Below are 10,964 nucleotides of genomic sequence, written 5' to 3'. Positions count from 1 at the left end.
TTTTTAGACATTCCGAACAAGTATTTCGGCAGTATAATACTGTTGAACGAATTGCTGATCCATGAGCACCACAGGATTTATTCACGCCCTGGAATGTAATTCCAAAACGAAAGACAAACTGTCTAACGTGAATTATGTACAGGCAATTCTGAATGTTAATTATTTTACGCAATTTATACCTTTCAGCACACGCGTATGTAGTGTGCCTGCACGATACACGCAACTGCACCGTTTCGGAATTCTCGCGACTAGTATCTTGTCGAATCTTCACCGTATAAAAAGTAGTGTCGTGCGATTGCGGTGTTCGGGTGTGTCCCCTAAAATTTCCACGCTTCTCGCGTATTGCGATTCGCGGCTGCGTTACAGTCGTTGCAAGCGTGTGAGAATTCGAAATTACGTGTTACGAACATAACATGCTTATCGAATTAACGTTACTCCGTATATGTGCGATCGTTTTATCGACTTTGTCACCGACCTAAACTCTTTTACGACTCTTGGAATGTGCGTGTACGAAAACGCGTTGCTTTAAAGAAGTACTATTTTTAAACATACCACCGTTTTTTTTTTGTGGCCCAAAGTGGCATAAACTCGAGCCACTTAACGATAAACGTAATGTTAGGTACCGGTTTTTAGTTGGATACTGATAGCCACAAAGCAAGCAGTTTTTGTGTCTTCTTCCATATCTGAAATACACATAACGTTTGTGGTTTTCGTTTGTCCGAAACTTCCTCGGCAAAGTACGATTTCCGTAAGACTTTGAAACGAAGGAAACGGGATAAAAAAAAACATTCTAAAATCTATAATTTCACACTATTCCCTACTATCTGTGTTCTCTCCCATTTTCTACTATCGACACTGATCGAATTTAAAAAAAATGACTATTACAACTTTGCAACTGTTACAAATGAATCTACATTTTAAAAGCTTTCGTGTTTCGATTCACAGCTTCGACTCAAATAGCAGCACTTACTAAGCGTAGATGTATAAAATTGAAATACCGTACGGCAACATTCGGTTGACAACGTTTACGCGATTATTGTCACTTTATAGATACGTAGAATTTCGTTTGAGAGGTATACCGGTATATACAAGTCCACGGTTTCCAGCAGTGATTATTCTCATGCCTGCACTTATGCGTCAAGAACTTAATCTTTGAGTAGCGTGTATAATGTTTAGTCGTCTGTTTTAATGTGTGCTCGTCGGGCCGACTAGCGAACCTTAAAAGTTACAGAATACACGTTTCAGTTAACTTTCCCAAATTGTAAAAAAAACTTCTGATGCGTGTAAAAAGTTTAGTACCAGTCTTCTATGCGTGCAACTAACTGCAACCTACAGTGTTCTGTTTTCTGAATCAATCTTTCGTTACCGAAAACCAAAGCTACGTTGCGTCCGTCGACGGAATGTTTGTAAGCTGATTTCGCCTACCTTTGTAACTAACTGTCGATTTTACCTGACCTTGGTTCGCACATTCCGAAACCTTCGTAAGTGTTCATCACCGAATAACTTCGTTCGATTCTTCCGATAACATCGTGCTAGGTAAAAAGTTCTTATGTACACTAACAAATGATTCGACGTTTGACGGTTGTAAAGATGCGTCAAATATCGTATACTTTCGTCGACCATTGAACTGGTCGGTAGTCTTCCTATATAAATATCGCTGGACACCGGTCGGATATCGAATTCCTCCGAATCCATTCCGCGATCAAAGCTATACTTCAAAATAGAGCCACGGATAGCTCTGCTAAAGGTGATCGGTCTTGACCTTATCGTCCTGATTCAACGGCCCCATGGACACTCGCGAAGTGTTCGCCATCTCCGATAACAGAAGGTGCTCAGTGTCTAAAGGACTCTTCGATTGTCCGCTGAGTAAATTGCCGTGACCGCTGGTGCTCCGGGCCAATCTTCGAACCGCCCTGTCCCGCCTTTCCTTTTCCCTCTCCAACTTCAACTTCGTGAACTCGTCGTCGGAGTTGCCGCTGGCGCAGGAAGAGCTAGCGGTGCTGATGAGGTCGTCCGCGATAATATCGCTACCGATGTAACTGGTGGCTGGTTCGAAGGCGACACTGGATCGCGCCGATTCCGTGGTCCTATCCACCCTGGATATTGGAGAATTTCATTCAGAAACCAGGAAAATAAGCTTGGCAAAGAAAATCATTCTGGGATATGACTAAACACGAAATTGCATCGAACAGATGAATATATGTTTGTCAATTTCACTAACCTTGATCCTGACACGTATCTCCTATCATTGTCATTACCAGCACCATCGCCATTACTTCCCTGCAAGGGTAGACCGGTCACTGGTGCGCTGTACGAGAAAAGTTCCCCGTTCCTTGAGTAATCAGAACCGGGTACAGCGACCGGAGCACTCGGAGGCGGTGGTCCTGGCGAGAATATGCTCTGCACGTGCGGTCTCTTGTCCGATTTCATCGATGTCAGGGTCATCTGCTCGTCCGCCTCCTCTTTGATGACCCCTATCCTCATCGATCCACCGCCGACTGTTTGAAAGTGTTTTCACCATAAATTAATCCCATGCCCGGCGGAACTGGTAAACCGATGTTTGATCTTTATAAGCAGATGGGAACGACTGAACCTACCGACTGCCCGGTTCTGCAAAGAAGAGGCGGAACTGGACGAAGCAATCCTCCCCGGTGTTTTGGTACCGCTCGTCATGCTGCCGTCCGGCCTATCCTCTTTGCTGAACAACCGTTTCAACACACTAGTTACACTGTTGACTCTCGTTAGAGAACCCCCCAGGTTGCTGGGAGTCGAGCCTCCGCTCAATGTGCGATCTCGATTGCTCACTCGACTGGCGCTTCTACAAGTAAACATACACTTCCCGTTTCGTAAAAAATGATCTTTAAGAGCATCAACGCCTGGTTTCGTAACCCGCACGAGGAACGTGGCAAGGCGAACGTGTTACCTCGCTACATTACCGCTCCCGATGGAGCTCCTGGTTAAGCGATAGAAGCGTGAGCGTGCGAGAAAAAGATTTAGTATTTACGTATATCACAGTTCTCACTCAAGCAAGTTCGATAATTGTTTCATTAATTGGACGGAAACAAAATATTTTCATACAACGGACAAACAGTTGCAACATTCACTCGGTATTTGAAGATAATTCTATAAATTATATTACTCCAGTCGCAGCTGCCAAATACAATATTTTCCGTTACTTCTTTCATCTTGTTTAACGTACTCTTCGGAACAAAAATTTTATGTTGTACAACCCTTTATTGCTCAATATGTTTGGTAATCAATCAAGAACAGTGTTCCGGTTGTAAACACAGAAATCGGTCGAGAGAATAAAATTTATAGAACTCGATGGAAAATGTGCATCGCGTGAGCGTAAAAGCGTTTAAATGGTGTCGTCGGGTGGAAACGAACCTTGACATTTTTCCCGTCGCCGTGAAGTGTATGCCAGACGCGGCGTCGTCGGCTATGTCCGAGCGGTACTTCTGCTGATAATCTGCCGCCATTTCGTCGATCCTGACCGAGGACGGTTGGAGTTCTTGTTGCGCGGCGGATAATTGAATTCCGGCCGTGGACGGCATTGGATGTTCCTCGCGGAATGCCTGAGACGCGGCCGTGTACGGAAGTTCCGTGGGGAAGATTTCGTCCCAATACTGATCGCGGATCAATTCTGGATGCTCGTGATGCATCTCGTCGACGATGAGGTAGCTCACCTTTCGGAAATAGTAGTAACGTTACACAAAGAGGTCTGTTTAAAATGCCTAAATAAACGTGGACGTCCTTTGAACGGAATCTACTTACTTGTAGGTTTCTGTCGATTATCCAGTTAACTTCGAAGTCGTCATCATCCTCGCCGAATGGGTTGATCAGAGTCTCGGCGACCTTGAGCTGTCGTGAATACTGGGAAGTAGAGATCGATCGTCGACGTGGACGAATTCTGTACCCACTGTCGACCCATCACGCTAGTCAAAAAGTACGTGTACACAGCCAACGTTACTACCTGCGAGAAAAACGCACAGATCAAGACAAATTTTTATTCAGGTGTGGGTGATATTTTGAATATCGATCGCTGATAATTAAATACTTTATGTAATTAAACGTACATTCAAAGAAATTTATATAAAGGCTATTACAGAAACAAGTCTAATATAAGCAATAAAAGTTCTTCGTGTTAAGGTTTGCTTTCGGTTAAACAGATGTCGAAATTTTTATCACCACTTACCTCACGTATCAGTTCATGATTGGTTATGTCTACTTAAGACGGCATTTATAAATATTTTAAATGGTACGGTACTATCTATTTCCGACAATAGTTTGATATAAACTGATAGACGATAGTGGGATAGATGGAACACGGGCAATATTGTTCCACGATCTCTGCTCACTAAAAGCAGAAATTACTGAACAATAGCCAGATACAGCACCACTAATATCCCAAAGTACACGTGTTCAACGAGTTTTCATATTGGAATTTTTTTAGCTCTATCAAAAAAATGTTGCAACACACTTTAACCGATAGTTTTAAATACAATCGTCAATTCAAATTCAGACGGCTTTATCAGTTACAGCACATCTTCTACACGCAGTTCAGACGACCGTGTGTACCTGGTGTCCGCAAATAGCGAACGATTTTTCAGATCCCTATACGTATATGTACAAGGCATTAGCAGCCAGGGGGTTAAGAAGAAATACAAATTCCGAAGAAACCTCCTGAGACTATAATTAATAATTCTCGCTCGGTCGGTTCGCCTACCTGAGTGTAGACTAAAGGAACGCTGATAGTATCGTAGTGCATGAGACTACCGCAGAGACCGCGAAACTTGTTCAGCTCGTCTATCAGCGTCTTCACGGCAAAATCGTCACGAATCCGACCCTCCTTCCTGGCTCGAGTCACGATACTCGACGCCCATACGATCGGCAGCCAGTGTTTGCTCGGCTTGGGAAACTTCGCGTTCAAGCTCTGGAATATCACGAGTTCGTTCTCCATCAGCAGACCGGTGTCCACAAGGTGCTCCAACGTGGGGAATCGTTTCTTCACGCGGGGCGAGACCATCGTCAGAACCAGCGTTAAACAGACGCACACGTATCTGAAACAGACGAGACAACCGTTTAAACGCAGCGTTTCTGACCGTGTAGTCTATAATTTTGAGGAATCGAATGAAATAACACACTAACAAAAGATTCTTTTGAAAAACTTTAAAATCCCACAATTCTATGTAAATTAATACGATCTTTGGATATGTTTCCCTTAGATTGCTAACCTTTTGCACTTGGAATTTCTAATTTTCCATACATTTTGTCCCTTCGAAGGAGACAGTCGAGTGGAAAGTGTTAACTCTCAAGAATTACTTTATCGTTAATATTTTCCCAAATACAACAGGAATTCTATTTTTATGACAACTGTTACATTTATTCTAAATTTGTGATGTTAATACCAGCGATACGGTATTTTACGTCGACTCGAAGAAAACGAATAATATATATGTTTACTAAATTCAGTTTGAAATCGTTATCACGTGTCTAAGTCGACGTTTGTAAGGCAAGGGGTTAAAGGAACGATCTTTAGTAGATTTTTAGTGGTACAGAATCAAATGGAACCGTCCGTTCGCATTCCAGTTGAGAGCTTTTCTTCACGGTGAGAATCGCCGTTTCTGAACAGGACCGAAACGGAACGGTACGCTTCGTTCTCCTCGACATCGATCCAGCCCACTGTTACCGTTGATCGTGCTGTCAAGTACACACGTACCTGACGATGGTTCGACGCATCAATCGACCCCTCTCGTCGTTCCCGTGTATAGTGGCCGACACGAAAACCGCGATCGAGTCTGGCCACGGTATCACCATGTATTGATTCCACCATCTGGTCATAACGATGCTAACGTAGAAACCAAGGACGAATGACAACGGTATCAGGTCGCTGTATTCGTTGCAGTACGCCACTACAGCTTCGAAGATCTTCTTTTGGTCATCGTCGAGTATCAGCCGGTACATGCACGACAACGAATAGTATATGAAGAGGAAGAGGGCCAAGTCTAGCCAAACGAGCTTGTATATGCTTGCTCGCCATCTAAAAATAGAACGCAATGGAGAAACATGATTATGATGGATTCTTCGTGTCAATCGGATTATATATCAATTGGAGATAAACGGGACTTAAAAAGTCGTTCGCGATGTGTGTGTGTGTGTGTGTTTTTCTTTTTCAAACGGTAGGAACGTTGATAAGGTGACTTAACGCTTAAGCAATCGATCGAAGAGATTCTACTTGTTTCAGGGTGCAACGCTGGCTTCGAATCGCTTGAATGTAAAAATAGTTCCGAGATAATCTCTCTGTCTTAAAAAAACGATTTAAACAAATTTACAAAAAAGGGTTTCTATTTGATCTATGATACTCGATTGAATGCAATTTGGACGGCTGCCGAGGTGTCTAGAGTGTTTTATCCGTATCCGAGCTGTTTAGAGATATGGCCTGATAGATGTCTGAAGCGATCCAAGAGAAATGACAGACAGCTGAGCGTTTCGTTCAAGGGACATTACTCGCAACTGCGTAAGGCGGGGAACATTGGAAATATTCCAAAGCGAGGCACGAGATTTCTTTACCGCCTCGAGATTTTGTAATAAAATCGTAAAGTGTTTTGTAATAAAATCGTCCTTGAATTCGATAGTCGACATCCGAGAGACAAATATTCGCGCAATTCCCCAGTGTTCTCATGTACACATACCACTTGCACATTTTATTCGAAAAGTTCTCAGAATGATTCGATTAGACGTCAAAGTCTAAGGATCCAAAAAATATATCTCCTGGATTTAGGATAATATACAATCATATTTATATACGCCATAATCTCTCCGAAAACCTTTCACAAGCTTTGAAATAATTTATTGGTCCGATGTATCCATGCTTTGTTGTCTGAATATTTCGTGTGATAAATTCGAGCGAGTAAGCGTTCCATGACTTTTCTGTAACACTCTTACTAAAATCAGGATATCGTAACATGGATTCTTGGCGGACAATTTTATACAGGAACAGTGACAAGAGTTGATTCAATGAATGATACTTATAGTATCCTTCGACTTGGAAAATTCAATAAAATGAAGATATTAAAGAAGTTTTGAAGATACTAAGACGTAGTGCAGAAACAAAAATTTTGTCCCATTTCAATTTTTAAATATTAGTATTCGAAATTACGAATTTGCATAAACTTCCGCAGTCTAACGGTAACTCTAATAATAAAATAAATTAATTATTCGTAATACTATAATTCGTAAGCAGTGAGAATTGTGCACATTAATCAATTCACTGCACTCCTGTTTTATAAAAGATCATGAAAGTCACTTTTTAGATAAACTGTGTTCCGCCGACGTCGACCAACACCGCGTGAATGGCGAGAATGACGCGAATCGATCGGCGGTTCTAGCCTAAACTCTAAACCAAACTCTACACCAATTGCAACATCCGCATTACCACCTTTAGAGACGGCCTAAGAAATTACCTCGTACTTTCGAACGTGATGAATAATCAGGAATATGTGTTCTTGAGCGTGAAATCGACGGCGAAGCTCTATTAAGCGAATGCAACTTGGACCGTTATGGAGTTCCGTTGCAGTCGTAGGCGTTCGTCTAATGAATAAAGCAAAACGTTATCAAAGTAAGTACTTAACGACCGCGGCGAGAAAACGAACGAATGCAAACGCGTTTCGCGTAGATTTCATCGCACGTCGAAGCAACGTCTCGGTAAGGTTCCGTCAGAAGCGATGCGGCAAGAAGCGTTTCGGCGAAGAAAGAAGAAATGCACGGTCGAAGCGTGGAACGCCGATGACGAACGATCTTTCGTGGAACAAGCGACCGACACGCGTGCAATTTAGAGCTCCGATTGCACGCAACGAGCCCGAAACGTCGCCTTCGAGCGGGCACAGGACAGTCGAAACAATAATAGAAGGGGTCAGCGACTCGGAAGTCCAATAGCACGGGCAAGTAATTTCAAAAAGGAAAGTGTGCTTCGAGTGAACAACAATGCAGTGGAGGTAATAAACCTTGTAATAAAGAGAGGTTTAGTTCCGGCGGTCGACAAAAGGTGTGACAATAGACCGCTGACGCCTCGCTCAACGTAGGGCGCAACGTCCCCCATTTAAATTAGTTTCCCTTGCAGACCAGTAATGGTAATTTTCGAAATGTTGAAGACGCTGGTGGGTCAACGATCCCTAAGTGGCTCGACCCGCAAAAGAAGCCTTTATTTATGGTACTACTCAGTTTACCCTACTCCAAACCGGGCACAGCTGGTGATCGAAACAGGAGTCAGAAAGATAAACCAGGGAAGCAAAAGATGGTTCTGAGGAAACTAGATTGTCAGCTGCCGTAACTCCATCCGCTTAATGCACTACCCACGCAGTAATTCATTAATTTTCACGTTTCAAATCAATAAGTATATGTACTGAGAAAGAGAGAAACCAACCGATGAGCATCCTCGTCTCGTTCCTCTTATCTGAGCACGCGCAATAGATGCATCAGCTGTGCTTGGCCGAACCGGCCGTAGAACTGTAATGTATACTAATGTGTCCTTCTTAATGATGCCTTGAAAGTTTGTCTTTGCTAGCGAACCGGAGCAAAAACTTTTTCCTTGTAAAAAATGATAATGCCTTCGAGGCGTCTCAAGCTCCGTAAACACGAGTCGTACGCGGAACGCGTAAGCCCTTGATGAATGACAGTGACAATTATAAATACAACAAGTACTGGGAAATTAGCGATACGATCGTGTAACCGCATCGCTCGTCGCTGTGCTCGCGAGACAGAGCCTTTCCGACGGTTTCATGCACCCAGTGTGCTTATCCTTCGCGCGCACGTGACTCACGTCATTCAACAGAATTCCTTGCCGATCACGGAACGATATGACGGAACTGTTTGAAATACCATTTAATTGCAATTGATCCTAATTGCACCATACGAGGAATCGAATCGTTGATTTTCCACAGAGAATATTATCAGCTGTTGGATACCTACTTCTTTGAAAACCGTTTCAACAAGTCTATTGTTTACTCGCTAATGAATAGTGGACGACTGGTGACATAAGCAGATGATGTGTTCCCTTTGATATACGGAGCATTGAATCCACGGAAATTCATTTCTATTCATCGGGTAATAGCAATAAGTAATCATCATTTTTTTTTGTCAAACTCAATACTTATTTCCAAGGAAATCGAAAGCTTGTGCTGTGTAGAAAATATACGTCCACGTTCTCGAACATGTTTCATTTTTTTTGTAAAAGAGAAGAACAAACAGATGTATCAAATTTAATCTACGTTACCAGTTCATTCAACCAAAGAGTGAGTCACTCGTCGATAAACTTAATACATTAATTCTGTTATTTTTATTTATATTCAGTTATCCAATAGTCTGAGTAACAAGTGGGGAAGTGTGAAACATGAAACGTGATCTTTGCTCTCGTTGGGCCCAAGTCCGCGTTACGTATGCACACGGAGACAAGCGAAGCGCGTCTATTTTCGTAGCTTATATTATTTAAAAAATAATAGACGATTCTTAAAGCTAAGTTAACAACAAACAGTTTTTTGAGCCCATTTGCCAATTAAAATCTTCCTATCTTAATACAGACTCCTCTCGATTATCGTCCCAAACTCGGATCCACAACGGGACAATAATCGTGTAAGGAGAAATGCTTCAGACCCTTGTAAATTCGTCTTTTTTCCCGAACCTTGGCAACAAAGTATGTACTTCACAAGTTCCACAGCCCCTCCCCCAGTGGTGTTGATAACGCCTCGACAATAATCGTGTAGAACAGGCCAGACAATAATCAAGCGGAGTCTGTATTCGATCTCGGCCGAAATCAAAGCAATCGTTCCGGCAGTTACAAGGATCATGAAACCACGAAGGGAATAGTCGATTTCAATAGAAATCGAAGTGATCGTTCCGACTGTTGCAAGGATCGCGAAACAAGATTTAATCGTGTCGAGAGGTCGCGATGGTACCTCTCACAGTCCACGACCTTCCTGCCGAGCATCACGATCCGCGGAACGAGAGCCAAGCCCGAAGTGCTTACCTTAGGAGTAATTTTAGAAAGCAACCGAGACCTCTGCAGGTGGCGACTTCGGCAGTGTAAGTGACCGTCATCTCTCGTTTCTACACCTGGCGCGCGGAGAGAACCGACCAAATGCTTCAGCTGCCTGAGACCTCGCCAGGAAAACCTCACGAAGGAGTCATCTCTGCTGCCACGCGTGCGACATCCTCTTCCACTCGAATCAGCACGGCTGGGACTCGACTCGACAGGACGATCGGCGGCCAGATATTAATTAGTTCGAACGCGGCCTTATCTCCGAGCTCTTCTCCCTCGACGTTACGCGGACAGACAAGACGACTACGAAGGTCATCCTCGATGCACGAGGTCTCTCTGTGTGTTTTGCGATTACGTAACTCGCGGTACTCGCCTCGAGCGAAATGCACCGGCGTACGTTCGGTCCCCGACGACTTCCGTCTGCCCGGACACTTCGTGCCTGGTCTTTGCGTCGACAAACACCGAAATCGATTCACCAGCTATCAGGAACCACGACTTCGATCAATGGAATCGGTCTGTTGACGAAAATATTTTGGGCGAGTAAGAATATCGCGACCTTCTGTTACACTCGCGAGAACGTTCCGCCGCTGAACAGTTTCCGCTGGCTCGCCCGAATCTTTAGTCAATATGGTGTTTCTTAACCGCAGAGCAAAGTAAGGCTCGAGAGCGATAACGTTGCCATCGGACTAGGTCCACTAGTTCACGCTTGAAACTTCTGTTCGTCGGAAATGAAAGAACGTCACTGTTTCCGGCTCACTAAGTTTCACCGATAGTTCACAAGTACTTCACTGTTCTTGAAAAACGTCTGCCGGGTTGAAAGCCCTCCTGTCCATGTGCGGTGGTTCAAGTCGTCCGCTTGTTTCCGTTCCGACACGTTCCACAGGTGGATCTGCAACGACAAGAGTGCCGACGACGACGATTAACGATCGCT

At 43.6% G+C, this 10,964-nt stretch overlaps 1 protein-coding gene across 1 annotated transcript; it reads right to left on the bottom strand.

Annotated features, from left to right (window-relative positions):
* Positions 1–1,643: 1,643 nt before the first annotated feature.
* Positions 1,644–10,092, bottom strand: LOC107189838 (bestrophin-4-like). Its single transcript, XM_015578509.1, is given in 9 exon segments — positions 1,644–2,096; positions 2,222–2,498; positions 2,598–2,818; positions 3,388–3,686; positions 3,775–3,862; positions 3,864–3,973; positions 4,727–5,060; positions 5,720–6,040; positions 10,022–10,092. Coding segments are annotated over 9 exon segments (2,076 nt in total). The 3' UTR covers positions 1,644–1,741.
* Positions 10,093–10,964: the final 872 nt, after the last annotated feature.

This window comes from Dufourea novaeangliae, unplaced genomic scaffold (assembly GCF_001272555.1).
Source record: "Dufourea novaeangliae isolate 0120121106 unplaced genomic scaffold, ASM127255v1 scaffold173, whole genome shotgun sequence".
Classification (NCBI taxonomy): domain Eukaryota; kingdom Metazoa; phylum Arthropoda; class Insecta; order Hymenoptera; family Halictidae; genus Dufourea; species Dufourea novaeangliae.
This window is presented reverse-complemented; position numbering and strand designations above follow the sequence as displayed.